We start from the raw sequence: 25,493 nt of genomic DNA on the forward strand, positions 1-25,493 counted from the left end.
CATGAAAGCCGTTCAGGAGGAGTTTCTCTGTGTGTCTCTGTTAAAAAGTAAAAACACTAAAGGTGAATGAGACGCTCCTTTCCAGGACAAATAAAACCAGATTCAGTTTAACACCGCCCACATGTTACGTCACCAACCCTTTTCCTGGTGTTGAGCTGACATTTTATTTTTTATTTTTTTTTGTATTGTCTCAACTTTTAGGTTTTGGATATTTTTAACTCAATTGTAAGAAACCTTTTTTCTTCTGGTCCCACTGACAACTACAGTGAGACAGATTTTTAGCATTTTTTTCTTAACAAGATATACTAGTTCAAAACACCATTTGCACTAACTGGGAATCTGATAAAAAAAACAACTAAATCCATCATGAAACACGCATTTTAGCCTAAAAACAAATGCACTGACGTCACCCTAATACCCTGGATGGTCCAAACGGCACCAATTCCACTTGAAAAGGCGGAAGCACCACTTTAACAAATACAAAACACAGCTGAAGTAAGAACCTTGGACAAAACACGTGTTGCTGTAGTTGATCATCTGAAGGCCCACTGGGTTCATGATTCAGTAAATCCTCAGGGACCGGAGCCGGAGGCAGGTTTGGGTCATTAACCCTCCAACTCCCGGCGGCTCTGGTCGCAAATCCTCCTCGGCGACATTGTCCCTGGTGTTCACGTCCGGCCCGTTTTACAAAGGTCCGCCAGGGTTGTCGACCAGAAGCAGCCGATACGCAGCGGGAGTCCTTCGGGAGGCCCGGCTCCAGGTCCGGGGCCCGGCTAGCCGTCGTCGTGGCGGCGGGTCCGCAGCATCCTCAGCTCGCTCTCCAGGGAGCCGATCCGCTCCAGCAGGGCCGCCCGGTCGGCCTGTGCCCGCCGGTCGGCCTGCCAGCGGGCCTCCTGGATCTTCCTCTCGTACCAGCGCTCCATCTGCGTGGACACGGCCTCGAAGAAGTACTGCGTCACCTCCAGCGCGTGCATGTTCTCCCGCTCCTGCTCGAAGGACGGCTCGGCCGGACGCCGCTCCGCAGGGGCCTCCGCCGCGTCGGCCTCGCCCTGGCCCACCGCGCACCTGGCGGCCCCCCTGGACTTGGTCCTGCCCTGGATAGAGAGGAGAAGCTACAACCACTGTGTGCGTGAGACGCATGTTTCTGTCGCTCGGGGGCTTCGGGGTGGACACTGTCCAACCAGCCAAGAAAGATATCGAAGGGTTCCCTTGACGACGTCTGCAAGGGATCAAACCTGCAGGTTGCATGCCCAGTGAACTCATGTGGGGAGATGATGCAGAAATACCATTTGAGAATTATTTCATTTGTTTATATTATTCTGGTTACAACTAGATTTTTTTTTTGTAAATGCTCTTTACTTTTAAATATTAAATCCCAAATATCTGTGAAGCTGACTGACCTGCGACTCCCCCTCTGCTACGGGCAGAGATGTTAAAAAAATAAATGCCTTTTTTGACCAACAACTTAAAACAAATCTGAACTACAGTTTTCCTGAATTTTTGCCCTTGCTGCATGTAAAAAAATGTATATATTTTTTTCAAATTATCTTCATGAGGCCAAGATGGTAAATTCATGGCAAAAATACCCTGATATTTCTTCTTTAACGATAACTTTGAGACTCATACCTCACAAACGTTTGTTTCTACTGTGGTCAAGTCAGTCATAGTATAGAAAAACCTACATTTCACCAGCCCCCGTGAAATACTTAATGTGCAATTATTAGTGTAACCACGGTACCATGACATGACTGGTTATAGATGGAGACGGATGGAGAATCTTTTCTCAATAGCTGTGCTGCTAATTAAGTTGAATTACTCCTTGACTAACAGGCGTCATGACAGATGTTTGACCTCTATGGAAAAAAAATAACTTGGTACAGGTTTTCTAACATTTTTAATCACACCTCCCAAATTCCGATTTAACCCTTTAGTCGCCACACTGCCTTTCTGGATCGACCTTTCAAACTGGTTCCATGCATCCGAGGATAACGAAAAGCCTTTTCCACTCTCAAAGCGCTGAATGCTCCTGAACTAGGTGCGTGGCGGCCTTTTTGACCCTTCTGGAGTGCCGTCACCTGCGGCTAAGGGTGGAGACTCCACATCCAGGGGCTCCTGTGTGTGGGAATACTAAACATACTAAAGATAGACCTACATTCAAGATGCTTCTATAGTTCATTTTGCGTCCCGAGGCCGCGTCGCTGCTTCTCGGTTTCTATCAACGTATTAAGCTGAAATGAAGCTTGGAAAACTGACTCATGATGTGCATTATCTTTGGGAGAATGATTCCGTTGTTCTCCATGTTACAGAAGGACAAAAGCAAAATGAAGCTGCAAAATGGAGTCACATCCAGTCACAAAGCAGAGCCACCCGGCGCCTTAGCACCGGCACGCCACACAGAACGCCGTCTCTACCTGGGAACGTCTCTTGTGGAGCTTCCCCCGGTCGGCGTCCGTCCTGCGCTCCCCGTGTCCCTGTCGCCGCTCCGAGGCCGGGGACAGACTGCTGGCCCTGTGGGGCCCCCGCCCGACGGCCCCGCACTCCACCGCCTCCATCTGCTGCAGTTCCTGCCGCTTCCTCCGGGGGTCGCCAGAGGCCGCCGCCGCCGCCGCACGCTCCTTGGGCCGCACCACCGGGGCGGACGGCGAGCGGCGGCCGGCTGCGGTCGGAGAAGGGGATTCAGCTTTACGATGCTTATCAGCGTCTGTTGGGCGTCCGAGAGGTCGATTCAGCGAGAGGCAACGCGAAGGCAAACGGCGAGGAGCTCCGAGGCGCCTGCGCCGTTGTGTACATGCAGTCATGGAGAAAAAGAAGACGGAGGAAACATTCCTCCCGCCGCGCTCTGCTCTGTGACGCGTAAACGCTCCCGGCCGAAGGAGAACGCACTTAGGTGATGCAACGTTATGTGTGACGTAACATCAGCTGATGTCAATGTGAATGAGGGTGTCAGCAGGAAGCTGTTACCTTTAATGCAATTCAAGGCGAAATCATCTATCATTCAATAAAGCATTGCAGGCAAGTATAAAGGTACAAGTTCTATATATTTGGAACAGTGGGGTGGGTATTAGGTTATGAACTACATAGCCAGGTAAGTTATTAGGAACTAATTCTAAATCCAAGCAGTACTTTTTTAAAAACCCAGAGCTTCAGACAGGTTCAGGGGTAGATTTAGAGCTTTAGAACATCCCAAATGTAAACTCATTTCAGCAACAAGTAATATATGGATAAATAAAACGAGACTAAATGTGTAAATGACGACGTCATGAATACAAATGTCAGACTATTTAATGACTTTTCTGGCCTAATATTTGTAAAACAAATAAAAGCTCATTTAAGACTCAATAAGGAGCAGCAAACAGGTGTTGGTACCTGGAGAGCTGTCCACGTGCACCACAAAGTAGTGGTGGTCCGAGCCCTTCTCGGGCCCCCCGGTCTCCCCGGCGCCGGCGTCGGGCGAGGACCCGCCGTGGCGGCCCGGGCCCCGGGCGGCCCCCCATCCCTCCGGCAGCGCGGTGAGCCCCCCTGCGTCGGCCCCGCCCCCGCCCAGCCCCTCGGTCAGGGAGGAGGAGCGCCGCAGCGTGGACGCCCGCGGGTCCCCGGTGAAGCGCACCTCCATGTGCTGCAGCTTGGACAAGCACCAGCTCTTCAGCTCCTGGACCACGGACGCCTGCTTGAAGGAGGGAAACGAGCGGAGGGGAAGGTTGGAATAGGAACCGTAGGAAGTTTGATTAAAATATACAAGTCCACTTTGATGCTCCCAGTACGGCCTCGCAAAGGCCGGCCGTGTCCCATCGTCAGTAAAACGTGCTCTCCTGTTGTAATCTCGTGGATTTGCACTTTAACCAAGTGCAAATGGAAATGTACCGGAATGTTGTTTTTTTGGGGTTTTTGTGTGTGTGTGAAGAGACAGCTTGTTTGCCGCTCATTAACCAGAACGGAATCTTCAACAGACAAACGGAACAGAAAGTACCGCAGCACACAGCCTGGCCACACAGAGGGATTGAGGGAAGGAACGGCGATGAAACTCTGTGTTGAGGTGGTCTCCCCCTGGGACCCTCTGTCGTGACTCTGGAGGGGCCTGTGTTTCCGACGCCCGTGAAAAACTCAAGACGAGAAGTTGTTGTGTAATCAGTGTGTACTTGATTCATCTCACACTTGGGTACATCAGTATAAATTCTGCGTGCTGTGGACAACACTTCCAATTTCTCTTTCTGCTCAGGTTGCAGTTTTGAGAAAGAAAATCTGAAAATATCAAGTAAATCCAGATGTATGTCAGTTATATTAAATAAAACACTTTCAGGAGACATTAATAAAAAAATATATATACACACACACACAGGCTATTAGATGTTTTTATATTATGAAATAGTAGTTATATAAATATATGTAATATTACTACATAGATTAATGTTTGATAAGTGATGAATCGATTTGATTGTATGCAGCCACTTGATATTCTAGGTTTTGTGCGTTCTGAGCTGAAATGATGCCATGACTAATGCAAGTTGCAAAAACATCTCTAGTAGAACTCCCTAGAAAGGTCAACCAGTATCCCTGTGGTACACAGATTCAAATGATTTGTTAATTACAACTCGTTCAGCTGTTATTTACTATACTGTACATGCACAGTTGAACTTACCACAGAGATGGACCGGTTTGACATGAAATATAATGACAAGGTGAAGCTGTTTCACACTTTTGAAACGATCCCAGTGAAATGATTTTCAGGCTCCAGGACGCAGACGGAGCCCGTGGGCGGGGTTACCTGTCTCTTCTCCACCTCCAGGCGCTCCTGCTGCGCCCGCTGGTCGATCCTCTGCAGGCACTCGGCCCGCTCGGCAGAAACACGCTCCAGCGTCATCTTATCCAGCGCTCGCATCTGGACAAACAAAAACACCAAAATACAGTCGAGGACGGAAGGTTCACGCTGTTCCTCCCACATGAGACCTCGTGTGGAGGCTCTGCATGACCCCCCCCGTGGGTCACAGGATGGAGGTCGTTTAAAGTGGAAATCCATCAGATGGTCAAGTCCCAGAATTCCATTAGAAATCGCAATGTTTTTTTTGTTTTTTCCTCCTCTCTCTCCCGAACATCCTGGTTTACTCTTCGCTGTAGAGGCCGAGCCACGGTTCAGTGTGAACTACGGCGGAATTCCCACGGCGGTGTCCAGAAGCTGCTGGCAGCCCCGCCCTCTTTTACTATCATTGCACATCTTATTGTTTCACCCAAATTTTGCTGTGCCACTCATCCCAGTTACCAAGCCATACACTAAATATATAAAAAGAATAAGAAACGGACCGGCTCCATCCTGACGGATGTGCTATAAGTCACGTTCCTTCATGTCCAACCCGATATTCTGCCATATTTCCTGCCATGAGTCAGGCCCGGCGCAGGTACGGGAAGCGCAGGTGCTCGTGGGCGTTGGAGTAACATGCGAGGCCAAGCGAGCCTGAGTGAAGGTCCCATGACGACGCTCTGCGTAATAATTAGTCATGTGCTTCTCTATTACATGTACTGTACACGTCAACAAATTCCATTTCAGAGCGTGGGAGCCTTAATATGAAACCTGGAAGGGAACCAGCGCTCCGCATCATCACTCGCTGCGTTATTCGCACGGGACCCTCCGGAGGCGGTCCAGCCCAGATCCCCGGCGGCAGGGGCATGGCCATCGAGCCGCCCAGGGACAGGAACGCGTGACCCCAGAGGTGTCGTGACGCCTCGCTCATTCAGCCGCTCAGAGGATGGAGAGGTGAGCGCCGGACGCCTCGCGCTGCCGGTTTGACTCTGCCTCCGAAGCGAGGGCCGTTACGGGATTTTCAGGGACGATTTGGCAACTATTTGAGATCGGGTGGAGTCGTGTTTTGCGTGTGTGTGTGTGTGTGTGTGTGTGTGTGTGTGTGAGAGTTAAAGACTCAAATTTGTCTCGATACGATCCCAAATCGAGCCAGGTCACGATTCAGTCAGACGTGTGCGATTTTATCAGGGAGAGTGTTTCCAAAATCCTTTGGTGTGTGTGCGTGCGTCAGAGACTCAAATAGCAACGACAACTTTAAACAGCCAATGAGATGGAAGCAAAATTAAGCAGCGAGTGGTGACTGACCATCCATCTTGGTTTCGGTGGCAAAATAGAAGAAGTCGCCTCAATACTGACGCATTGATACCGCTGTTTTGCATATTTATTTTTATTTTTTTGCAGCGCCACATAGCATCTCAGGTGCTGTCTGTCTGTCCCCCAGTCTGTCTGTCACCTGGTGCTTGTTCTTGCGGTCCAGCTGGCCCATCTTGCTGTTCATCAGGTCCTGCACCGTGTGGATCTCCGTCTTCATCTCCTCCTTGGTGGCCTCCAGTTGGTTCTCCAGCTTGCTGATCAGCGGCTCGCAGCGGCAGCCGTTCAGAGGAGCCTGCGGGAGGAGGAGGAGGAGGAGGAGGAGGAGGAGCCGCCATTTAAACATTATCGTAATGTTGTTATTCAAAAAAGGAGAAAAATATCTACAGTTGAAATGCATTTTACATTTCTTCTTTGCACCACAATTCATATAAAAGAAAATAAGTCCTCAAAAAATTGTATAAATTCAGTTTTGCTAAAAATAATATCTATTCAATTAATAGAGCATGCTGATGTTTTTATGTTTTTATTTATTTGTATATAGTTGTTTTATGTACATAGTTGTGTTATTATTTTCTCTTTTGTTCAATTTCTGCTTTACTTGTTCACATTCTTTACCGTTACGGACGATAAAACCTAATTCTGATTCAAAAACAGGCTTTAAAGATACAATATCTAAACTTGGACTGCTTATTATAATTATTACATTAGGTCATTGATCAGATCCTTTTGTCCAAAGTGACTTTAATAAGTACATTTACTCACAGTATCAAACCGACTGTGTATCACAGTCACAGCCAAACCTCTAGGAACAAGTAACATTAGCAGAGTTGGAGATGCTTTTATTTTGACAGATCCATGTGACATCAGTAATAACAGCGAAGTCCCGGTGGGTACGGCGAGGGGTTAGGGTTCGGACCTGCATGATCTTTCCGTCCTTGCCGCGGTACAGCGTGTACAGCTGATAGGCCTTGTAGTTGTGCGCGGGCAGCGGGGACTGGGGCGACGTCCCCCGGCGCCGGCCCCTCCTCCGCTGGACGCCCTCGCCGGGCCGGGGGTCCCTGCGGCGCAGGGGGTCCGACAGGGACGGCTGGAAGCACAGAGACCGGCTGATCAACCGCCCTGACCGGGAGAAACGTCGACGTCTGCCCCAAAACCCAACGCCCCACCCTCCTCCCGCTGATGACGACCCTTCCCAGGCGCGAACCTTCACCATCTCTTTGTGCCTCCGGTTCTTGGACCTGGGGCCGCGGGGCTCGGGGGGGCCGCGGGGCTCGGGGGGTCCGCTGCTGGGGGTGTCATCTGCGGCCGAGACGCTGTCCTGGGGGGAGCAGAGGGACCGCAGCACGCTCTGACTCGTCTGACACCGAGTGAGGAGCTTTGGGAAGACCAGCGAGCTGCTGACGCCACCTCCTGATTCCGTGTCTCGTGAAATGAAAGCCTTCTGAGGTAAAGTGTTGAAAGGTTTTTATCTTCCTCGTGTACATGTTCCCTTCATGGAACGACAGGAACACACAGGAAACGTGACATGATAATCCAAGTGTGTGAACTATGGATGAACATGATTTTACATCATCTGTTCATTTTATTTCGCATTGTGAAATATTAAGATGACAGAAAAAGATATATATATATATATATATATATATATATATATACACGCTGGCTTATATACACAGATGGCTTTGATATCCTCTTTGGTAGGATTAGAAAACCCCAAACTCAGGAATGTCGGGCGTGTCAGCGGCTTTGACTCGGTTCTGCCTCATGTAAAGAGCCTAAATGAACCCCAGCACAGATGGTGCCGGAGCGGCCGGCGGCACCGTACCCTGCTGGGCGGCATCTCGTCCCTGGGCACCGACTGGGCGCGGCCTTCTGCCTTCAGCTTGTCCCTCCTCTTCCTCACGCTGCGGCCTCGCGCAAAACTCTGGACCTGGACGCAAAGAGGGAGTATAAAATGAAAACATATGAATAATATCATCAATCATTATGCATGTGAGACCAACTCTGAAACCTGAGAGTCAAAAACACAACTTGTGTTTCGCTCGGTTGTTTGTCTGTTTTACCAAATTAATAATGAATCTTAAAATATGTGTCTGACAAAAAAAAAACAGGATGAAACCCCCATCGTACAAAATAGAACCTGCATCGTGGTGGAAAGAAAAAGGATTTTTAGGCTTTTATTTTGAAATATGACAAAAAAACATTTTTATCTTTCATAGCGTTTTGTCTCAGCGTTTGACTATTTATCTCCAGGTCCAAATTAGGAATTTATCTGTGCCTCTGCCACGCCTTTAAGTCTTTTACACTTTGAAACATTATTTGCGTGTTTCTTACGATGCTCGTGGCCCTGGTTTATTTTTATTTTCATGCCTCCGTCTGGTTTGAGCAGCGTCCTTTCTGCTCCACTTTTGACGAGACCCACTCACCCGGCGCCCAGGGGGCCGTGATGCACTGTAGCGTGAGGCTTGATGAAAGCACCGTCCCTGCTTCCTTATACCTCCGCCACAAAACTGGGGAATTTGTGACTTCAATGTCCCTGGTTCTACCTGAGGGGCTTTGGTCAGGAGCAGAGCCACGTCCGGGTTGTTCTGTTCCCTGGCCTGGTCCAGCGCTGTCTGCCCCGCCTGGATGGAGGGATGGAGGGAGGGAGGGATGGGTGCAATATAAGGACAGTGAGTAGTTTCAAAAACTCCCTCGAGGAAAGACATGACAACACATGAATATACTTCATATTAAGCACAATAACATACGTGTGTGTGTGTGTGACACTGTACTGTGTGTGTGTGTTTTTGGTTTTGGCGGGGCTCACAATGTTGCAAATGCCTCCGTCGGCTCCGGCCTCCAGCAGCAGACGGACCGACTTCTTGTGATTGAGAGCAGAGGCCACATGCAGAGGAGTGTCTCCAGACTGGGGGAGGGGTTCAAAGAAGACGGCGCCAAAAAGCGAATAAAGCTTCTTGTGCGACAAACGAAGGCAGAACGAGAGCGACATCGAAAACAAACAAAAGGCAAATCCTAGATCGATGGATTTTCACCAGTAAATTAAAAACAATAGCGCTGCCCCCTGGAAGTGACGAGTCCAGTCGTCCGTCAGAAACCAGTCAGTCGACTGAGATTCTTCAAGTCGAGCGGTCGTTTTTATTTGTTTTTATTTGTTTTTCTTTTCAGTCGGTGTGCATTACAATAACAGGATGAAACAGACAGAAGTTACAAACGTAGACCCCTTAAGATTATATCCTGCGCATAGCGCATGGAGAGGGGGCGATCGGGTGGAGAAAGCGTCCCCGTTGCGCACGGCTCCCTTCCATACCCACATGTTTCCTTCCCTCAGGACATGTAAAATAAAAACACACTGTTCCGGCGCCGTCCGGGGGGGGGGGGGGGGCCGCCGCTGGCTCCCGCATGCTCTGTACCGTCGGAGAGGGACACAGGTGTGCAAAATGCGCCCCAACCGCTCCTTGTCCGCGCCCCGCCTCGGGATGGCGGCCGCCTGTCTTGCCTATAGGAAGAGCCGAGCTGGTCCGGCCCAGCCTGGCCGGGCCCTCCCCCGCGGCCCCCGGTGCCGGTGAATATTCAAACGCGGGGCTCGCAGCTCCAGCCACAGGATCCAGTCAAATAGGCTCCGCTTCCAATCTGGGAGGTCCCGGCACAAGTTAAACCCTGATTTTTACCATTAAAATGTGTCTTAAATGAGTTTTAAGATTTATTTATTTTTACTTTCGAGCTCCCCCTGGTTGTTTTGGTAAAACGTGGAAAAGTACGGATAGAAAATGCGTTCCCAAATTAAGAAAAAAAAAAAACACATTTCAAAAAGGAAAAAACCAAACAAAACCGTTTTTCTGGAGGAACTTCCAGGTCCAGGAAGTCAAAGTCCTTCCCACTTTTCTCAGTCCACCGCGTTGATTTGGAACCCGGCACCGGCCCCGGGGGCGGAGCCGGTGAAACATGGAACCGGGGGCTCTGAACGTCCCGGACCAGGAGTGGAGGCCACTCGTTCCCGGAGGAAACTCACCTGGTTCTTCTCGGACACGGAGCAGAACGCTCCCAGAAGGATCCGGATCATGGGCACATGGTTGTACCGCGCCGCCACGTGCAGGCAGGTGTCCCCCGCCTGCGACAGGAAGTCACAAATAAGCAATAAGCAAGTCATCCCACATGTTTCCATTCTACTGCTCTCTTGCTCCCAGTGGGGTTCCTGGTTTTCCCTCCTGGTTCCTACTGGTTCTCACGGGTTTTCATTGGTTCTTACAGGTTTCCATTGGTTCCTACTGGTTCTCACAGGTTTTTATTGGTTCTTACTGGTTCTTACTTATTCTCACTGGTTCCTACTGGTTCTTACTGGTTCCTACTGGTTCCCACTGGTTTTCATTGGTCTTACTGGTTCCTACAGGTTCCTACTGGTTTTCATTGGTCTTTCTGGTTCCTACTGGTTCTTACTGGTTCCTACTGGTTCTCACTGGTTTTCATTGGTTCTTACTGGTTCTCACTGGTTCCTACTGGTACTTACTGGTTCTCACTGTTCCTACTGGTTCTTACTGGTTCTTACTGGTTTTCATTGGTTCTTACTGGGTCCTACTGGTTCTTACTGATTCCTACTGGTTCCTACTGGTTTCCATTGGTTCCTAGTGGTTCTAACCGGTTCCTACTGGTTCTCACTGGTTTTCATTGGTTCTTACTGGGTCCTACTGGTTCTTACTGATTCCTACTGGTTCCTACTGGTTTCCATTGGTTCCTAGTGGTTCCTACTGGTTCTTACTGGTTCTCACGGGTTCCCACTCGTTCCTACTGGTTCTTACAGGTTCTTCCTCATTCCTCTCTGGTTCTTACTGGTTCTCACTGGTTATTGCAGGTTCTTACGGGTTCTCACTGGTTCCTACTGATTCCTACTGGCTCTCACAGGTTTTCATTGGTTCTTACTGGTTCGTACTTATTTTCACTGGTTCCTACTGGTTCCTACTGGTTCTCACTCGTTTTTACTGGTTCCTTCTGGTTCTTACTGGTTCTCACTGTTCCTACTGGTTCCTAATGGTTCTCACTCGTTTTTACTAGTTCCTTCTAGTTCTTACTGGTTCTCACTGGTTCCTACTGGTTCTCACTCGTTTTTACTGGTTCCTTCTGGTTCTTAATAGTTCTCACTGGTTCCTACTGGTTCTCACAGGCTTTCATTGTTTTTTACTGGTTCGTACTTATTCTCACTGGTTCCTACTGGTTCTTACTGGTTCTCACGGGTTCTCACTCGTTCCTACTACTTCTGACAGGTTCGTACTCATTCCTCTCTGGTTCTCACTGGTTCTTACTGGTTCTCATGGGTTCTCACCGATTCTTACAGGTTCTCACGTGTTCTCACTGGTTCTTACTCGTTCCCACTGTTTCCTACGGGTTCTCATTGGTTCTTACTGGTTCTTACAGGTTCTCACTGGTTCTTACTGGTTATTACTGGTTCTTACTGGTTCTTACTGGTTCCTACTGGTTCTTACTGGTTCTTACTCATTTCCACTGTTTCCTACAGGTTCTCACTGGTTCCTACTGGTTCCTACTGGCTCTCACAGGTTTTCATTGGTTCTTACTGGTTCTTACTTATTCTCACCGGTTCCTACTCATTCCTACTGGTTCCTACTGGTTCTCACTGGCTTTCACTGGTTCTTACTGGTAACCTACTGGTTCTCACTGGTTTCTACTGGTTCTCACAGATTTTCATTGGTTTTTACTGGTTCGTACTTATTCTCACTGGTTCCTACTGGTTCCTACTGGTTTTCACTGGTTCCTACTGGTTCCTACTGGTTCTTACTGGTTCTTACGGGTTCTCACTGGTTCTTACAGGTTCTCACTGGTTCTTACTCATTCCCACTGTTTCCTACAGGTACTCACTGGTTCTTACTGGTTATTACTGGTTCCTACTGGTTCTTACTGGTTCTTACATGGTTCTTGGTGTCGGGTCGGGACCCCCCGAGCAGCAGAACCTTGGAGCTCTGAGCGTGACCGTTCTGGCAGGAGAGATGGAGAGCAGTGTTCCCTGCCTGGAGGAGGAAGAGCAAATGAAATGGAGAGAGCAGTGTCCCTCTTTCAGACGGCCGTCATGACTCCAAGTCAAATCCAACACCTTTAAGGAGCAAACACAACACCAACTGCGGCAGTGTTTCCCAATCTGGGGTGCCCGACCCCAAAAGGAGGTTGCCAGAGAACGCAGGGCGGGCCGCAAGGCCTCAGACGACTTGAGGCAAATGGCCACTCAGCCCCCGCCGCACCTTGATTTACCTCCTGCATGGAGAACTCTTATAGTTCTGAATATTTAAAAAAAACAAAACGTGTTTTTTTAGACTGTTTATCTTTTTTATTCCACTTGTCTGTCGAGTTAAATTCCTTGTGTATGACAATGTACCAGGCCCAAAAAACGGATTCAGATAAGTATTTAAATATCGTTTAAATAATTAGATCAAAGGATTTTTTAGGGACCCCCCCCCCCCATATTTCCCCACTTAATGAGTCAATTACCCTCAAAACAGTCTTTTCAGTGGAACTGCCTCCTTTCTCCTAAATCCTCTCCGTGTTCCCCCTGCTGCTGCTGCTAACAGCTCTCTGGTACGGCCGCCCGGTTCCACCGCGGGTCGCGTTACCTTGTTCTTGGCGTGCACGTTGGCGCCGGCCTTCACCAGCAGCTTGACGGACTGGCTGAAGCCGTGCCAGGACACCTCGTGGAGCGCCGTGTTCCCATCCTGAGGAGGACACACCCCCCCCCCAAAAAACACCAAAATTCATACACGTAGAAGAAAAGAATCCTGGAACATTCTGACCCCCTGCTGTGTTTTCCAGGTTAAGGAGGTGATTTAAAGGGGTTCTGATGTGTCGTCCTGAAAGAGCTTTAATGTGCTCACTCTGGGTGTAAACATGATGTCATCCTAAGTTTCTTAATATATCTGAAAGCTTTCTTTTGATTCAAATGATCGTCCAACGTCCGGCCCATAAAGCAGGGACAGCAGCGGCCCACTGGCTCATTTTCTATACTGGCACTGGGCTGGTCCCATCACAGCTCCTACGAGGCCCCGCCCCCTGTCCTCTGTCTCCGGTGCCAGATGCTCAGAGCTCTGCAGCACGATCAGAGGGATTTTAGATTTTTTAACACAGGGACTTTGTCGGTCCCCCCCCCCGCTGGGCTGTCTGAGTCCCAGTCCAGCCCTGTGGAGCGAGTGTTAATATCCAAGAGGAGAGAAAGTGAGTTCATAACAAACCGCTGTTTCAAACTCTGTAGTCATGGGATAAATCATTTATATTTAGCAGGAAATCCAACGCAGTGACGAGCATTTGTCATTTTGGACGTTTGTAATCAGGACGTAGACGCATAGAAGCGTCACGAAAAAAATGGAAACAAAAAAAAAAAATGTAGTTTTACCAAACGAGTGATGGATTGATTGATAAATAAATGTCTGACAAAAGAGCACACCCCCATACTCGTGAAAATAAGGATTTCTAGGCTTTTATTTTTAAATACGAGACACAAACGACAGAAATTTGGCAGTATATCATATCAGTCTATTGTCACAGCGTTCGACTCAGTTCTAAATAAGGAGTTTAGTCTTGCCAAGCATTTGGGACGTTTGTAGGTACGTAGATGCATAGAAGCCTCAAACAAACTGGAAACTTAAGACAAAAAGCTAAACATCACAGCGCCTTTAGAAAAGTTCATTTCCACAAAGCTTAATTTCCATCTGTGCTTTGACCGCCCCTTCCAATTCCTGAAATGACTTCCAGACCTCTGGATATCGGTTGGATTCGGAGACTTTGGACCGCTCGGCTATTCCCAAACTTTTACAGTTCGTACAGTCCGACACTCGGAGCAGTAAGCTTCCACCGCATTCCAAATGATCAGACGTCCATCACTGGAAGCTCATGTGAGTGGGAGGTTAATCACTCTTAAGTAGATTTACAGTGAAAATGTTTTCCCTGCAGATCCCCGAGCAGCTTTGCACCTTCCTGACGCTCCCATGGCGTTAGAGGCCGCGCGGGGTCACCGGGGTCATCACCGCCGGCGCCAAATGGAACTAGTGCAAACAGTCATCCAGAGGTTTTCTCTGGAGTCAAGAATTAAAATGTACAACAAGAACAAGATGAAAAACACGTCTTTGCCATAATCTTTATAAACGTTATGTCCTTGATCTGCAGAAAGAAATCCAGCAGCACAGAAATGAAGAAGAAGAAGAAGAAGAAGAAGGGTAATAATAATAATAATAATATGACACTTTATTGATTTAACCTGATTAACTGTTGTTTTTGTTCAGTTTGTTTGGCCTTGATTAAGGAACTCCTCATTTCGCTGAAGGTTTCTGAGATAAAAATGAGCCATAAAAATAGAAAAGTTGATTATTAACAATCAGGGGCTCAGATATGACCAGATTCATCTGATGATGAAAACAACATTCAGTAACGACAATTAAAATGTATTTAACTTCATGGGTTCTTTTTTGACCTTTTTTTTTTCTTTTTAAACCTGTTCTAATGTTATTTATGTCGGTGTTGCTGCTCGTAGCCTGGAGTGCAGCCCTCCTCCAACTACCAGCTGATTTGGCCTTTCTCTCTGTGACATTCATTGAAGTTTTCAATGTGTTTTTCTTGTTCTCGTCTTGAGTAAAACAGATTTCAGAAGTTACAGATTTGATCAAAATGGTTTTGCAAGTTGTAGATTTAGCAAAGAATAAAACTTGAAGCCGTATAAAAAGCAAAAAAACAAAAGTGATGGAATGTAATAGACCTGTGAAATATGACAAATGATAATATTGGTGTGTGTGTGTGTGTGTGTGTGTGTGTGTGTGTGTGTGTGTGTGTGTGTGTGTGTGTGTGTGTGCGCGCTCACCTTGTCCTGCCGGTCCAGGGCGCTCCCTTCCTGGATCAGAGCAGCGATGACGTCACCGTTTCCCACCACGGCCGCTCGGTGCAACGCCGTCTGCTCGCCCTGCAGCAGAAGCAGAAGCAGAAGCACCCGGAGGTGAAGCGTCCTCGCGATGAAGCCGTCGGAGCCGCACTATCGGATCGTTTCGTTCCGTTTATTTTCACACGGGCGGAACTTTGCCATTTCGTCTCTGCCGCTTCGGGCCAATTAAAACCTCCCCGAAGCCTCCTGTATGACCTCACACCTGGAGGCGCCCATCAGAAAACGGTGCTTTTAATTCCTAAAACGCTGCTGTTCTTTTTTTTTTAGGAGTTCCAAGATCTCCACCCCCTGTGGTCGCCACAGAGAAAAGGTCCCATCACGCTGTGTTTGTTGAGGCTTTCAGATAATCTCGTAACCCCACGCTGAAAGTCAAGGGTGTAGCGACGGTGTACTCTAAATGGTGCAGATTCCCAAACTTAGGGTCTCATACAAAACCAAATTCTGATCCAATAAATGATTTGACACATACACACGACGGTCTCCGCCTTTACTACATTTTAAAATCATCACCTTAAGTTCAAGAGAGCAAAAAGGACGATATGAACTCCATCGGTTTTTTTTTACCCGGCTTCCAGTCATCGATACCTGTGTGGTGCATTCCAAATTCTAATTCTAATTATATAAATGTGATTATAATTATATAGTTCTACAGTAACTCCACGGAGCCGTACCACGGCAGTTAAAGGATAGCTTCACTGTTTTTCAACCCAGACCTGATTAAAATGTTGGTTCCCGTCATTTAAAAACTGTCCAACACACGGACGCAAAACCACACTGAGCAGAAAATAGCGAATCCATCCTTTGGAATCAAAACGTCACCGTGTTTCTACCGTTTCATTATGGTCCATGTCAACCATATGAGACAAGAAACACAGAAGCCAAAAAGTTAGTTCGGTTGGCTTCGCATTCGTGCACGGCCACGGGCGGGATCCAGTGAGAGAGAGACAGAAAGAGAGAGACAGAAAGAGAAGGTTGAGGCAGTGAGTTCAGCTCAGCAGCCCCGCCCTCGATGTGAGCAGAAGCAGAGATCTCCATGAGAACGGGAGGAGGAAGAGGAAGAGGAGGAGAAGTTGTTTTGGCCATTCCAAGCTTGGTGAGCAGCAGGGGCGTACAGCAGCAGCAGCAGTAGTAGTATCAGTAGAAGTATCAGTAGTAGTCGTAGTAGTAGTGCTAGTAGTGGACTGGAGCTGAGTCAAGGGGAGGAGGGGGGAGGGAGGGAGGGAAGGGATGTCCTCTGGGTGTCTCTAACCTCCGTCTCTCTCCCTGATCTTCCCGGGTCTTCCCCCGCTCCCCTCCTCCTCCTCCTCCTCCTCCTCCTCCACCACTCTCTTCTCTCTCTCCCCGACTCTTCGCTCGCCCGGCTCATGGACCACAGGGAGAGGATTTGGGAGCGCCACGCTTCCTGACGGCTGTCGGCGGTGGACGGAGGGTGGAGCGCCGAGGCCGAGCCCACCAGCGGCCAGTCCAGGGGGTCCCACTCCAGGCCGCTGGAGGTCATCGCTGACACTCTAGCGGACAGAGGGTCCGCTTAGGGCGTCCAGAACCGCCCAAACTCCACCGGCAGGTCGGCTGCTGCTCCGTGCGTTAGAAGCCGAAGCCAAAGTGTTTTTATTCAAAGATAAAACCAAAAAGGATCTTTCCCGAGCGTTCGCTGAAAGGATATCACGATGCAAACCTGCCGGAGTTTCTCAAAGTCACGCTACAGAGCGAGATGGAAGTCAATGCAAAGCAAAGTGGCAGCAGACGGGGTCCACCCAATGTTCCCAACAGCCCCATGTTCCCAGGGCTGTATGGAGGGCTGGGCAATATATATTGATATAATATCAATATTGTGATATGAGACTATATATCGTCTGGGATATAAAGATGAATGTTGTCTTTAAGGAGCGTTTACAGTCATGTGATGCAGTTTTCTGAACTGTATAGGTGGCTCTCGCTGTTTTAATCAACGCCTCTATCGGCTTAGTCATAATATCCCCAAAACATCATCAAATTATTATCGGCAAAATGATCGAAGATAATTTGACATAATTTAATTTAATATCATTTGAGTTTGTTTCCCTATGTTTTCAACAGCCCCATGTTCCCTCTGGTTAACATTTTGTAAAGCTAGTACTAAGATGAAGTGAAGACCTGGTACATTCCAATGTAGGACTTTTTAATGACTTTATGTTTTCAAAAATGAGATTAATGCCATTTTAGGGACCTGCGGACACCGTGCTTTGGAAGCAGCTTGTCCCTAAACACCAGATTATGGACATTATTCTTCCTTTGGACCCAAGGAACATGGAGCTGTTTTCAGTTTGTAAAACGTGACATTGAGACATGAAGCGTGAATCTACTCACATCGTCCTGGATGTCCAGGTCGCAGCCGGCCTTCAGCAGGATCCGCACCACCTCGATGTGGCCCTTGTAGGCGGCCAGGTGCAGGGGGCTTCTGCCGTACTGAGGAGCAAACAACCAAACAGAGACACCGTGTGGACCACTTAGTGAGGACCAAGCAGAGACACAGTGAAGACCACCAAGTGAGGACCAACTGAGACACCGTGAGGACCTAACAGAGACCGTGAAGACCAAACATACACCATGAGGACCACCAAGTGAGGACCAAACAGAGATGGCGTGAGGACCACCGAGTGAGGACCTAACAGAGACCATGAAGACAAACAGACACCATCAGGACCACCAAGTGAGGACCTAACAAAGACACTGTGAGGACCACCGAGTGAGGACCTAACAGAGACACTGTGAGGACCATCGAGTGAGGACCTAACAAAGACACTGTGAGGACCACTGAGTGAGGATCTTAAAGAGACAATGTGAGGACCACTGAGTGAGGACCAAACAGTGACACCTTGAGGAGCACTGAGCCAGGGCGCAAAAGAAACACTGTGAGGACCACTGAGCGAGGACCCAACAGAGAGACCGTGAGAACCACCGAGTGAGGACTCAACAAAGACACTGTGAGGACCACAGAGCGAGGACGCAAAGGAAACACCGTGAGGACCAAACAGAGACACCATGAAGACCACCAAGCAAGAACCTAACAAAGACACCGTGAGACCCACCAAGCGAGGACCTGACAGACAATGAGGACCACCGAGCGAGGACCCAGAAGACACACTGAGGGAAGATCCGGGGACGTCCAGGTCCAAGACAGCCAGCTCAGTGGAACAACACAGACTCACAGTGTGACATTAGATGAGAGGACACACAGCGAGATATTTAATCTACAGTTTAACAGAAGCTGAAGGCTGTTAATGTTGGAGCGTCACGGGGATCAACCCAACACCCTCTTGGTCTCAGGCCAACGTGTGAAAAAAAAAAGTGTGTCACTCAGACTTGGCGAGGGTTCAGCACCGGCCGGCAAGCTCCTATGTTCCAACTAAACCAGTTGAAGCTTTTATTGAATTTAGTATTTTACTGGTAAATGAATCCCATGTGAGGGATGAAAAACCTGGACGTGGACCCAAAGTGGAAATATGGAAGCAAGACACCAGTTAAAGTGGTAATCCATAAAGTTGTCCTACAATTCCATTCGAAACTGTAAAAAAAAATAATAATTTAAACTTACAGAATGTATAACACCTGATCTTTGCACTCATGCCGGGAAAGGCGGACCCTGCCACCAACAATGGAAACGGCATAAAGAGGAGCACATGCATAAAGCAAACACATTGAATGGCTGTTTCTTGTAAAGTGCCAGATAAATCAAGTATCAAATAAGGTTTTTTTTATAAACAAAATAATATGGATTACCACTTTAATATGCAATGGAAGTGGTCAGAGCCGCCGTCTACCGGAAAGCTGGTCAATTGGTTGGGTTGGACAGGTTTCCCCCCATCGGGTGCAAGATTTGGAAAGGGGTGCGAGGGCCCAAATATGACATCTCTAAGCAACTAGCCGGGTTTAGTTTACAGTGCTTATGCAACAAATACCAGCAATGGTTAAAGCAAAGTTAACGTGATGTCAGGAACTATAAACAGCATGGGAGGAGAGAATAAGATACACACAATAATCACAAGGAAAAACATTCTTCAAATACACTCTTCTCCTCCGGCACTAACCAGGAATCTGAAGAGTCCTGCAGAGGATTAGTTTAAATGCCTTAAATACAGGCTGCCATCCTGCATGTCGGAGCTGAGACCTGGGTTTAGCTGGATGGAGCCGAGAGCGACGCACCAGGATGTCTGCGGCGGTACAAGCACTTCAACGTCAAATAAAGATTCAGCTAATCTCATTTAATCTGCAATTATACCGCGTAAATACGGCATAATTACAGATCAAGTGCATGTGGGTTTTGTTTTTTTAAAGGAAAAAACCGCGCAGACAGTGATTAGAGCCGCAATTTGGTTTTTGTGGGTGCGGTTCAGCGCTGCTTGGCATTCATCTGGAGGTAGGATTGGGTTTCGTCGACTTCCCGCTGTTGGACGACTGCCACCGGCTCACCTCCCTCAGGTGAGCAGCAGCCATCGTTGTCCGGGGGAGGAGGAGGAGGCGGAGGAGGCCAGGTGGGGGCCGCAGCCCCCGCCCCGGTGGCAGGGCGGGTCCCCAAACTGGGGAGAATAACAAGGGACGCCCAGACAAAGACGGCTCCAGGTGAATGTCTTCACCTCGGCGTGAACACTATCGGATGTTTGAGGAAGAGGAGTTCTACTTCCTCCCGTCCCGCAGTGAGAAAAGGAAACGTTCTCCTCTTGAAATCAATCAAATCATTTCAAAATGGCAGATTCCCTCAACCCTCCCCTACACACCTGGACCTGTGTTTGTCAACCTCTGGCTTGTGACCCCTGATGTTTTTACTTGGGTCACCAAATCAGATTGCAGAATTTTGTGTCTTGTACTTTAGATGTTTTATGTTGAAGTTGTAACATATTTTTTGGTAAAGCATTAATATTTTGAAAAGCTCTATACATACTCTTTATTATGAGTTACTCTTTATTATTAGTAATTATTGTAATTGTTCAGATTGTTATCATCCTCCGAATTTTTCGGAGGGAAAGTTTCCGGAACAGGACGGCGGCTAGAGCTACGGACACGGTTGAGGCGTCGTTAGAACCGGGACGTCACAGACATGTCCTGGATCAAGTTCCATCCAAATCAATCCACATACGGAGCAGAAAACACAGAAAAACAAACTAAACTTGACCGAAAGTAGCAGACCGCTCATGCTTCACCGACACGCCAACGTTTGAAAATCTGAGATGAGGTAACGGAACAAGACGAGTTTGAGAATAAGACGCCTTGTGACATCATCATCCAATTTGCTGCAGGTGTGCAGGTTGTGGCTCTGAGCGTCCATAGAGGTGGTGCGCGGTGAGAGAATACAAACGGATCGCGTGTGTGTTGATGTACTTTTTTACCTGTCTTTTCGTAAATGAAGACGTTGTTTTCCGATAAAACCCTGTGTCAGATGCAGAAACTCATGATAACGTCCGGTCGGATCTACCCGACTGTGGGAATGAACGTTCATTCATGTAAGAGGAACGCGCAAAATCGTAATTAGTCACAGAAAGACGCCAACGCTTCAAAATGTAATTTGTCACAAACACGACTAAAGTGGACGCTGCAATATTTAATTATTGTTATTAGTAGTAGGCTAGGCTAGTTTATTTGTGCAGCACATTTCATGCACAAGGTCGATTCAGAATGCTTTGCACAAGGCATGAAAGTTGTTATATGAAGGAAAACAAGAATAAAAGCATAGAAATAAAAAAGGTTCAAGTGTCATTTAAACTAGGCTTACACCATTAAATATGGCAGGACTGTAACCGAGACCCACTTTAGACCACTTTGTACCTTAAACATTGTAGTATTAATCACTTATTTTTCTGAGTCTCTCCCTCCCTCCCTCCCTCCCTCCCTCCCTCCCTCCCTCTCCATCTTTCAGCCTCAGTCCGTTCAACACTCCTCATTACCCTCCAGGTCGATCTGCTCACTTCCTTTCAGGACTTTTCCTCCTGAAATCCAGTCCCCTGATCCAGGATTAAGCAGACACCGTGGCCCGACGCCAGAGCCCTGAACCCGCAGCGTCACCAGGACCAGTGCAGGGACAGAGGACACAGTGCAGGGACAGAGGACACAGGACACAGTGCAGGGACAGAGGACACAGGACACAGTGCAGGGCCACAGGACACAGTGCAGGGACAGAGGACACAGGACACAGTGCAGGGCCACAGGACACAGTGCAGGGCCACAGGACACAGTGCAGGGACAGAGGACAGTGCAGGGCCACAGGACACAGTGCAGGGCCACAGGACACAGTGCAGGGCCACAGGACACAGTGCAGGGACAGAGGACAGTGCAGGGCCACAGGACACAGTGCAGGGACAGAGGACACAGTGCAGGGACAGAGGACACAGTGCAGGGACACATGACACAGTGCAGGGCCACAGGACACAGTGCAGGGACAGAGGACACAGGACACAGTGCAGGGCCACAGGACACAGTGCAGGGACACAGGACACAGTGCAGGGACAGAGGACACAGTGCAGGGCCACAGGACACAGTGCAGGGACAGAGGACACATGACACAGTGCAGGGCCACTGGACAAAGTGCAGGGACAGAGGACACAGGACACAGTGCAGGGCCACAGGACACAGTGCAGGGACACAGGACACAGTGCAGGGCCACAGGACACAGTGCAGGGCCACAGGACACAGTGCAGGGACAGAGGACACAGTGCAGGGACAGAGGACACAGTGCAGGGACAGAGGACACAGTGCAGGGACAGAGGACACAGGACACAGTGCAGGGCCACAGGACACAGTGCAGGGCCACAGGACAGTGCAGGGCCACAGGACACAGTGCAGGGACAGAGGACACAGTGCAGGGACACATGACACAGTGCAGGGCCACAGGACACAGTGCAGGGCCACAGGACACAGTGCAGGGACAGAGGACACAGTGCAGGGCCACAGGACACAGTGCAGGGACAGAGGACACAGGACACAGGACACAGTGCAGGGACACAGGACACAGTGCAGGGCCACAGGACACAGTGCAGGGACAGAGGACACAGTGCAGGGACACATGACACAGTGCAGGGACACAGGACACAGTGCAGGGACAGAGGACACAGTGCAGGGACACATGACACAGTGCAGGGACACAGGACACAGTGCAGGGACACAGGACACAGTGCAGGGCCACAGGACACAGTGCAGGGACACAGGACACAGTGCAGGGACACAGGACACAGTGCAGGGACACAGGACACAGTGCAGGGACACAGGACACAGGGACACAGCTGTGTCCCTACACAGCTGTGTAGTAGCATTGTTTTAGCTTCATGGCAAACCTGGTTTTCTCTGCCAGTAAAGAAAACCCCGTCCACATTATGGGATATACATTATAAACAAGGATGAACAAACAAAGTAAAACAGTGAATTGACGACGATTGCTCTAATGTCAATCTTTTGCCTTCCAAGTGGCCTCCTAAGGAGCTTAGAACATGGGTTCCCAAACTTTTTTCATGGCAAGGCCCCGTGGAAGACGAAGCGATTAAAAATAAATCTCAAACAAAGCTCAGCCCCATTAGTGGAGTTTAGTCAAATAAAAATACTAAAACTTGACAGGAATGAAATAAATAATACATATCAAATTGAATAAGAATTGTTATTATTATCCCTGCAAGTCCGTCAAGGACCCCCCTAGGGTCCCCCCGACCCCTGGCTTGGAGGCCTCACAAGAATCAAAACCAAAAGCGTGTCTCCGCCGTGATGCAAACCCAATATTTGCGAACATCAAGATGGAGACGCGTGAGTAAGCCGTGACGTATTATTACACTTTACTTTCCCTCGATCAATTCCTCCCCTCCTACGACTTTTCTGGTTTCCACAGCTCCTTTTGTCTTTTTTTTTTTTTTTTTTTACTTTATATTGTTTTTGCCACAAGAAGAGAGAATCAATGATCAGATGAATGGTCATTGTGTTGATCTTTTTTCCTCCACTGGTGTGTATACTGTAGAGTAAAGCGCTAGCGAGGTTTTAATACACTATGTATTTATTCAACAAAGTAAGGCAATACCTGAAAATAACAGTTTCCCAGTTGCCCCGGGCAACCAGATTGGGGCCATAGTCGACCATCTCATGTGCGTTCCTCTGTATGTTCAGAAACCTTCACCCGCTGGTGCATTGATTTACTTTACCATATTGAAATATGGATCATAATTATATCGGGTCATTGTCACGCATTATCATTGCAAGATGATTGACAAACCAAATGATTCAAATTTGTCTTGGAAAACAACAGCATAGACACGGTTGCCGGCAACACAACACAAAAAGCGCCTCCACAGCATGTTTCTGTGAGACCAATGCATCTGGGAAACAATCCTCGAAGAGGCCGCACGTCAAACCGACCCTTTTGTCCCGAAGCTTGTTGAGATGTTCAGGGGCCGCAGCTGATCTGAGTCCGGACGAAGCTTCGTGAGCGAATGTCCCCTTTCTCACCGCGGCCCCGGCACCCCCAGCCAGCCAACCAGCCAGCCAACCAGCCAGCCAGCCAGCCAACCAGCCAGCCAGCCAGCCAACCAGCCAGCCAGCCAGCCAACCAGCCTGCCAGCCAGCCAACCAGCCTGCCAGCCAGCCAACCAGCCTGCCAGCCAGCCAGCCAGCCAGCCAGCCAGCTGCGCGGGAAAAGGAGTGCGAGGGGCTCAATTTAGCGCGACGGGCCGCCGAAGTGGAAGGATTTTGTGGGAGCCTCGACCTGATCCCGGAGGAAGACTTGGACCTTGGACGTTGGAGTCTTCGAGGTCGTCATGAGGCTGCGGCTGAAGGTCGTCCGCAGAGGTCGCTCGTCCCTTCATTCTGCCTCTGGGGACTGAAGCCGGCCCCAGCCCCCTCAGGGTCAGGGTGAGCACGGACGCGTCATTTGGGGTTTCCAGGCCTGGTCATGGCAGAGATGCACCGAAAGACTTTCCAAAAGACAAACGTCAAGACTCTGTTTCCGTCCCGGGAGTGAACACGCTGTAGGGTTCATCACCCCCCCCCCTTTCTGACAATCGTGAGCCACGTCCCCATTTTTTTCATGGTTCTAAAGATTATCGTGGCAGATGCGGTGCGATGGATGCTCAGAGGGTTTCCTGGCCGCGCCCGTCGCAAACCTATTAACATGTCGGCCTGTGCCGTCCCACATCCTGCAGCTCTCTGACATTTTGAACGTCTCTGTAGATTAAAAGAATCTGGTGCTGTGGGCCAAGCATAAGACTTTCTTGACATCCTGAAGATTTGCCTGAACCCTTTGGTGTCGACCAGGCATCAACCTGCGCAGGACGCCAGCGCAGACTCAGGGAGAACCACAGCTCCGGTGGAATTAAACACCAACATGGAGGTCGCTGACTTTGAAGAGCCTCTCGGGAGTTGATTTAACACTTGCGTACCGTTCTCTTTAAACAAACTCAGATGTGACAAAAACTCCCTCAACGAGTTTGGGAAAAATAACCCGAAACAGGAACTCCAACACTGCTCTGTCCCATCACACTGGGATGTGGGCGCCGGATATCGATGGCGCCGTCCAGCAGAAATACCGTACTCATCTACTCATACTTCTACGGGTTTGAGGAAACGATTTCGACCGATGCCGGACAGCGCCGGCGGTTCGGCGCATGCCCGACTCTTGCGTCTCCGCTCACCTTGGTGACGGCGACCTTGGCTCCCTTGTTGATGAGCTGCACCACATAGTCGGCCTGGCCCTTGTGTGAGGCTACCAGCAGGCGCTCGGAGAGTGCGAGGACCGCCGCGGCATCCTGCTGGCTCATGAAGCAGGGCTAGTGGGGCCGCGTCTCAGCAAGCGGGGGCTCCACCCGTCCGGGCTCCCGGACACCCATAGAGGACCAGGACCCCGCGGGAGCCAGAGGAGAGGCCGCCGCCCGCGGGCCTACAGGTTCTGTGGAGAGCCCGGCTCACGCCCCAGCATCCTCTCCACCGCCTGCAGTGAGGAAGAGGAAACACATGGAACGTCGGTACTCCGGCACGTGCGACGCTCTGCAGCCTGACAAACAGGAAACCTAGGAGGGGGAGGAAGAGGCGGGCAACCAGCCCTGACATCATGTTGTACTACGGTGCACGCTGGGAACACGAGGGATCAGGAGGAGTTAGGAATTACAGTCCCCAACAGAGATGGAAGAGGTTGGACGCCATACTACTTCTTCTACTTATAATAACAACCTTCATTTATGTCGCACTTTTTATACACAGCAGGCAGTTCAAAGTGCTCTGCTGTACATGAATATAAGGCAATCAAATAATAACAATAAGAAAAACTAGCAAAGTGCAATGAGTTAAAATAATGAAATCAAATAAAAACAACAGCATGAGAAAATAAAGCAAGTTGCATTTAAAGAACCCAATCAATTGAAATGGAGTCATGTCATGTGCACATGGCCCTTGATCTCAGTCCGGTCTCACAAGCTTCATATTTCACATCGAAAGCGACAACATCAACTAGTCTTAACCTCCACC

At 49.0% G+C, this 25,493-nt stretch overlaps 1 protein-coding gene across 1 annotated transcript; it reads right to left on the reverse strand.

Annotated features, from left to right (window-relative positions):
• Window positions 1-759: 759 nt before the first annotated feature.
• On the reverse strand, window positions 760-24,790 carry ankrd6b (ankyrin repeat domain 6b; the record flags this gene model as incomplete). Its single annotated transcript, XM_080023955.1, has 16 exons — window positions 760-1,094; window positions 2,412-2,701; window positions 3,367-3,667; window positions 4,763-4,876; window positions 6,246-6,398; window positions 7,023-7,193; window positions 7,317-7,424; window positions 7,932-8,036; window positions 8,653-8,730; window positions 8,916-9,014; window positions 10,119-10,217; window positions 12,025-12,123; window positions 12,721-12,819; window positions 14,952-15,050; window positions 17,376-17,474; window positions 24,665-24,790. 16 exons carry the CDS (start codon window positions 24,788-24,790, stop codon window positions 774-776), a joined length of 2,361 nt encoding a protein of 786 aa, XP_079880081.1. The 3' UTR covers window positions 760-773.
• Window positions 24,791-25,493: the final 703 nt, after the last annotated feature.

Source organism: Zeus faber (genome assembly GCF_960531495.2).
Source record: "Zeus faber genome assembly, chromosome: 2".
NCBI lineage: Eukaryota > Metazoa > Chordata > Actinopteri > Zeiformes > Zeidae > Zeus > Zeus faber.